Source organism: Poecilia latipinna, unplaced genomic scaffold (genome assembly GCF_001443285.1).
Source record: "Poecilia latipinna isolate Pla-1442-1.1 unplaced genomic scaffold, P_latipinna-1.0 Scaffold237, whole genome shotgun sequence".
NCBI lineage: Eukaryota > Metazoa > Chordata > Actinopteri > Cyprinodontiformes > Poeciliidae > Poecilia > Poecilia latipinna.
Genome location: NW_015112853.1, coordinates 1,044,255 through 1,051,595, shown reverse-complemented (window position 1 = coordinate 1,051,595; position 7,341 = coordinate 1,044,255). Strand labels below are relative to the sequence as shown.

Below are 7,341 nucleotides of genomic sequence, written 5' to 3'. Positions count from 1 at the left end.
GTGCTTTGTGTTTTTCTTTCAACAAATGGCCTTTCTGAGTCTCCAGTTAAGAATTAATGAAGTATTAGATTAGTTAATAATTATTTTAGTAATCTATTCATCATGATTAATCTGATTGTTTCAGCCCTACTATCCATCATACAAGGTTTGTTTTATACTGAGATTTTCTGATCGACTGTATTTCCCAGAATTCCTGCTTTCAGCTTCCACGTTTCATCTTCAGTCTCTCATTTTCAATCACCATTAAGTGAGGAAGGATTTTAACTTCTCCTTCACACTTACTTTGCTCCTGCTCTATATTAGATTATTTTCCCAGTTCACCTTGTTAAGGGTATTTTTTTCCCAGGCCTTAATTAGCATTTAAATACTCAGTCAGCTGCTCCTGCATGTAAACAACGTTCCCACTGGCATAGTGTTAAACATAACAGCAGAAATCATGTTGACAACACAGGGTCTAAATCAGCATGAACAAATGTACCTACAATGTTTGTAAACAAAAACATCTAATAGAAATCATAAGAAAAAAGCAAGTAAAAGCAGAACATTTGTAGATTAAAAAAAAAGGTTTTTAAGCTAAGTTGTCATAATTTAAAAAGTATCTTCTTTCAAGAAGATACATTCTTATATTTTCTATATCACTTTTTGAGCTAATACATTCCTCTAGTGTTATTTAATCAAAAATGATTAAATAGCATAAACAATCATAAACATTTCAGTATTCATTGCGATCTTTAGATTTCTTGGAATGGAGACGTTTTTGTTGAGAATGGAACAAACTCAAACAAAAATATCTGAGCAGTAAATCATTATTGAAATTAGACTCTGCAGCTGAAAACTTTATTGGTTAAGTTTGCAGATATTCTGCTAGTGATTTAAAACCTCTGTACTGTACTTTTTGAGGATACAGAATATTTAAATGACTAAAATCCTGTTTAATACGGGATTTAAATGGCATGTCAAAGATTACACCAAGAATTTCTCCTTTCTTATTGGAGGTCAGTTAATGCTGCCCAGAATAAATTACTGACTAAGCAGTTTCTTCTTTATAGACCACTAAAGCTTCTATCTTATCTGCACTTAAAAGAAAAAAAAAATGAAACGTTTGAATGTGTTGAAACATGTCTGTAGTCTTCCTAGCTGGTGGGATTCACCAGGATCTGTGGTACAGCAGTAGACTCAAATCTTGCTTGTTTACAGATACGACCCTCAGACTGACGTTTGGACCACGGTGGCCCCCATGAGCATCAGCAGGGATGCTGTTGGTGTTTGTCTCCTCGGCGACCGTCTCTATGCTGTGGGGGGTTACGACGGCCAGGTGTACCTCAATACTGTCGAAGCCTATGACCCTCAGACGAATGAGTGGACCCAGGTACTGCACAGATTTATGCTGCTATTTTGTTTTGCCAGAAAAACAACTCCAGCAAGAAATAAAAGGAAGACCATGTGATTGCATTCTAGAGTTATGCAACTCTTTCTTTTGTCCTTACTTCTACATTTCCTACATCTCTGCTTTGTGTCCTTCCTTCTTTCCTCCCTTTTGTTAATTTGGACAATAATGATCAGATTAGATCAAACATGAACCTTGAAATCTTCACAAAATGCTATTTATGGCAGAACATTAACAGTGGACACAAAGCAGTATAAAAATGCTTTTTCAAAGAATAATGAGCAGAAAAAAAATCAGTCTCTTGTGGCTGTTTATTTGAACAAAATGCTGTAAACATCCAGTATTTTGTATTGTCTTTAAATTCCAATAAAAAACATTAAAATTTCAAGTTGTAACATAAGAAAAACATTCAAGGGGGAGGAAGACTTTTGCAAAGCTCTTTAAATTCCTAACCCTGTACATCATCATGATTTTACAAACTCCTGTATGATGGATCTTGACATGTTTTCATTCTTACATAAATGTGTGTTTTATCCTAGCTAATATTGTCCTTAGCACTGCAGCGGTAGGAGGCGGAGAGAAAGTGGGATGATCTCATCCGGCTGCTCCATATTACACTTCAGTTTATACCCTGTCTCACGCAAATCCCCCAAGGATTCCCGGCAGAAAGTTTCAGGAAATCTGACATTTTCGAGACACGCACCACACTGAGAACATGAGAGGTGTGGGTGGGCGGAAACAAAACACAGAGTACTGTTCAAGCGCGCAGACAGTATGGAGGATAATGTGAGATTTGAGGGAACATGTTGAGAACAGTGAACGTGTCCCGTATGTGTTGTCAGAAACAGAGAGGAGCAAACCAGTGGGTGTGTTGTCTGTCTGGATCCATTAGCGTCACTGCTGCTTATTTCAGCATAAATCTGCCAATAGAAGTCGCTCCGTGTAGCAGACAGTAGTAGGTTTATGTTTAAATGGAGGAGCAAACAGAGCATAGGAGCGATGGATGAAATAAGAAATGGGACAAACGCAGATGAAGGAAGGTGTTCAACATTGTTGGGGCTTTTCTAGAGAATGTTGGCAATCCTATCATAATATTTCACTGTATGCAAATATGTGGTATGAAAATAGAAACTGCTGTCCTTGACTCTTTATTTCAGCATTTTATGGTCTAATAATAATTTTTCAAATCTGTCTGAAATTAATTTTCTCAGAGAAGTTAATCTTTAAAATGAAACTATGCACTACTTAGTAAATTCTAAATGTAATATTTATGTTGATGTTCATTTCTCATTTCGCTTAATATCAATTTTCTGAAAGATTTAGTAAGAGAAACAGGTGAAAAATGACACCCAGTTTGTTTGTTCGCTTAGGAGCATTAATAAATATATATTATTTCTATGTATAAAAATAAACAAAATCTAGAAATTTGAGTCTAGAAGTTGTGATATAATCGTGTACAATAATTGCAGGAACTCTGATTTGTTTTCAAGAATACAGCTGGTAAAATAGGGAAAGTTTTGCATAAGTTTTGTCATAATTATTTCAGTCGATACTGAAATCAGGATTCACCATTATTACACACTGAGTGGAAAGGTGATGCATTTGCTTTACTTAAAATATTTTTTATTTATTATTTTTGGATTGTCTGAACCTGAAATTGAAATACTGAATTCATTGTAGATTTTTTTTCCTTTCTACACACTTCACGTTAAGTAATTAAACACAAATAAACTGACACTGTGCATTCTGTGTTTTTGCTCACCATGTGGTCCAATGTTTCTGGACTAATCCACAACATGAAAAGGCTTCAGAACGCAGCGTGCCTCAAAACTGACCAGCATCATCCGGATGGATGAACTGTAGAGTGTGTGTGTGTGCCTGCAGCACTTGATGAATGAATCACTTAATTAATCACCCAAAGAAGTGGAGACCAAAATACATCTCAAGACATCCTGAACAGACATGAAGAAGAACATTTTATTCACTGCATTTATTGATCCTGTTTAGTTGTCTATAAAGAAGATTTAAAGGAGACGTTATGTTGGCTTCTAAGCGTTAGTCATCACTGTGTAAAAGCCGGTCAATGCACATCATTAGCAGTCAATTAAATGTCATGATGACAAAAACGATGCCTTGAGGAAATTTTATTAATGCTCCTGAACAGTGTTTTAAAATCGTTTGGCTGTCTAACGACTATCGTGGTTCATGTCCTCTTGCAGGTCGCCTCTCTGTGCCTGGGCAGGGCAGGTGCCTGTGTGGTGGCCGTCCGACTGTGACAACAGAAACACATGATGACAGACTGTCTGCACATCATACGCCTCAGAGGCTGAACTCACAGGATCTACTGGCGCTGAAGAGACTCTGAGTGCAGCAGCTGCCTTCAGTCAGAAGAGACGGTGGTTTCTGATCTCTCTTCAGGTTTTACTCAGTTTCATCGTAAAGTTCACCAATCGGTCGATTTTTAGAGATAGATTAGGGCAGGTCGGGTTTCAGACGAATGATAACTATCTGGATGATACAGAGCAAGTGTCTTGTGGGTTAGTCCCCCCCCCCACACACACACACTCTTCACTTGTTTTGATATAAATCTGCACAGCTGCTCTCTGCTTTTGTTTCTGCTTACAAAGAGAGCGAGACCGTCAGGACTGCCTCTCGGCTTTCCCTACACAACCTGATCGTATGCGCTGGTGCTATTTTTAATAAGCAACCTGTTCTTTTTGTGCTGCGGTTGGCAAATATACTGCTGCTCCGGTTTGCCCCGCTGACAGATGAAAGCGAGAGTTTTGACGTAATCAGCACAGCCTCATAAACAGCTATTCTGTTAGAGACTGTGAGCCACTTCATTAGTTTCATTTGGAATCCACTGAGTTAAATCGGATGTTTCTTAATGTTTGGCACGTTGCATCAGCTCTGATTTTCATGCTTTTGGTGGGTTTTCTTTTAGCAAGTTGCCTGAGAAAGCTTCCCGGTCCTTACTTTTTCATTTATTTTTACCGTCATGTTTTAGCTTTTATGCTGATTGAGCAGTGTTAATGGCCCAGCCTTTATCCCTGCTGGGAAAATTGGTTTTTAACTTCCTCCATAGCACAAGACCAGCTATTTACAGCCTCGGTTCTTAAACAAGGTCCATTGAGCTTTTCATTTTACAAGCCAAGATGTTTTGTTTTGTTTTTTTGTCATCAGCAGTCTGTGTGTGTCTGCTGGTGTTGTATGTGTACAGTTTGCAGCGAGTGTTTCTTTTTTTTTTTATCTTAAATGAGAATCTTCTTCCCTTTCCTCCTCTCTCGTTCCACATCCTCAATTCCCTGCAGTTCGCTGCTACACAGACACACGTAGATACTTGCACCATTTTGCTTCGCACCAGTCCCGGATACCCAGGCAGAAGGAAACGGCAGACCTCGTAATGAGGCCAAAAATTTAATAACGTTGACTTCTTCTTTCTTTTTTCTTTTTTTTTTTTCTATTTCATGCTGCGTTCAAAGAATTATTAGCTGCAGTTCTGCTCCAGATAAAGCATCGCACATCATTCGTAACACGAAACCCATACAGCACAAACATGTGCCACGACTGCCTCATAGCACGCATGTAATTGGATGTTTCGTTTTGTCTCATCTCTGGTATAAAGGTGGGGAATTGACAGTGAGAGTTAGCGTAGACATCCTGTCTGAACTCAGATCTGGAGCTAATGCACCACGGAGGATGCACTTCACACCTGTACATCTAAATATGAACAAACACATGCCTGCAGCTGTAAGCAGAGCGCCCCAGGAGCCGCTGAAGACTGGAAGGCCGCCCAAATTTGCCAGCATGACATCTGAAAAGGCTGACATGGGCAGACTGCCATGATGTTGATACAAGGCTGATAAAACACTGCTGCATTATTCCATGTGTCTCCCCCCTTCAAAACCCGCCTGCTGTCTATTCAGAGTAGCTCTCTTCACCTCTCAGCAGAAGAAGTTTGTCATCTCCGCCGTGTGAATTCAGAATGAGGCTTGCCATGAAAACGCATACATTCCAAATCAAGCTGTAAATACAAATGTATACTGTGTACATAAATACATGTAAAATGGTGTTACTGCATTATGTTGTGTTTACAGTGCTTTGCAAAAGTATTCATAAACCCTGAATGTCATTTTGTCACTTTAAAGCCACAAATTACATGTATTTTATTGAGATTTTAACACAAAGGGCAAATTAATGTGTAGCTGGGAAGTAAAAGGGGGGTGGAAACATTTTCCAAAAACTGTTTTTGTCCACTAAAATCTATTATGTGACAATGTCAAAACATTTAAGGCATGTGAATACATTTGCAAGGAACTGTATATCAAACTAAATATACCAGGTGTTGTTTCTTATTGTAAAATGAAATCAGAATGAATGTTGTTGGTTTGCATCTGCTCGTCTCGAGTGCTGCGCCTCGTTGTGGATGTAAAGTAAACGAGCTGCCGTTCAATGTTTTTATACAATAAAGTCAACCTGTGATTGAAAACTTGTTTGTCAGTTTACTCCTCATGGCACCACTCTTGTTTATAGCACAGATGTTTCTGCAGGCAGTCTGTATTTGTCACAATCACTATAAATGTCGCCGAGCTGTAAAACCTGTTTGTTTATACGATACTCGCAGCTCTAGCTAGATTGCAGACGGTTCTGCTCCACTGATGGCCTTTGCAGTTCGCTGATTTTCTGGCTGTTGGAGTGTGGCTCCGCATTAATTTTCCTCTGCCTGCTGGTTAATAGATCCTTGTTACTCTTAAAAGTGTCTCGCCTTACTTAAAAGCTTCAGACAAATCAGCTGCTGGTTGAAGTGTTTTGTAACTGTGTGAGGAAGAGGAATGCTCAGAATTTATAGGTGCTTTAACCTCCAGTGCAGCGACCGGCAGCCAGCTGAGTGGCTCCGTTATTTATTGCCGGAAAAGCTTTAAATCATCAGTGGTTCTGACAAAGGGCTGCCGCTGGCGCTGAGAATTGATGCCACTGACCTTGTCTCACGGCCTTAACAACACCTGATTTTATTACACCTGACAGAAACAAGAGGGAGACAAAAGAAAAAGTCCTGGACTCCCAGTCTACATCTCTGATGACACTTCAGATGTTCAGCTACATATTTTACCACAGGTTTACTCATCTGTTCTGACGTGCCGCTGGACTCATTTAAAAAGTCAGTTTCTGTGCATGTCCCAAAGCATGCTGTTGGGAACCCGCAAGTTTCCACAAAGTCAAAAACAAAAGCTCCAAACATTTGAAGTTTTGCATTTGTGAATAAAATTTGAGGATTTTTTTTGTTCAATATGATTAAGTATATAACAAATCCACACAGGCATCCTTAATCCAGATAAAATAATTTTTTAAATTAAATCTATAGCTAGCCTGTAACGGTGATCATGTTGTCCAATGTTTGATTAAAAAGTCAATCAAAACATTTAAAATACCTCAATATTTTGGATGTAGTAGGTATGGTAGGATTGGAAAGTCAATAAACATTTAAAAACAGGAAAAAAAAACAAATTGATTTCTCCAACAGCTGAAAAGGCAAGTTAAAGGTCATCATACTTTTTAATGGTGGCAGATGAATTAATCCTGCATCATGAAGGACAACTGCACTGAACCAAGTTAACATCTTGTTTCAAGAATCTTAATGTGTTACAGTCCAGAAGCTTCTCTCAATTTGAACTGATTGCCTTGCTGGCATGTCCATGAAAAGGAGTTTTTTTTTTTTTTTTTCATTATCATTTCTTCGGTCTATTTTTATCTTTTTGCCTGAAAATTGTTCCGCTGCTCCCCTCTGTGCATCTTAATGGGATCTGAGTCTGCAGGGTGTATTCTGCTCTAGCTTGCCAGCACACACAGAGGAATATTTCTGTCACACATCTGTTTTTCATCCAGCTGGTTTTTCATCAGTCCAGCTCCCCAGGTTGTACAGAGGAGAAAGAAAAAAAAGAAATACCAACCATCCA

The 7,341-nt window shown here is 38.7% G+C and overlaps 1 protein-coding gene across 1 annotated transcript in view; it reads left to right on the top strand.

Moving 5' to 3' along the window:
* klhl5 (kelch-like family member 5) overlaps positions 1–3,668 on the top strand; it is a 34,554-nt gene extending 30,886 nt beyond the window's left edge. Inside the window, exons 12-13 of the mRNA XM_015032365.1 lie at positions 1,198–1,369; positions 3,607–3,668. Of these exons, the coding sequence (XP_014887851.1) occupies positions 1,198–1,369; positions 3,607–3,663 (229 nt within the window). The 3' untranslated portion in view covers positions 3,664–3,668. The remainder of the gene's footprint in view (positions 1–1,197; positions 1,370–3,606) is intronic.
* Positions 3,669–7,341: the final 3,673 nt, after the last annotated feature.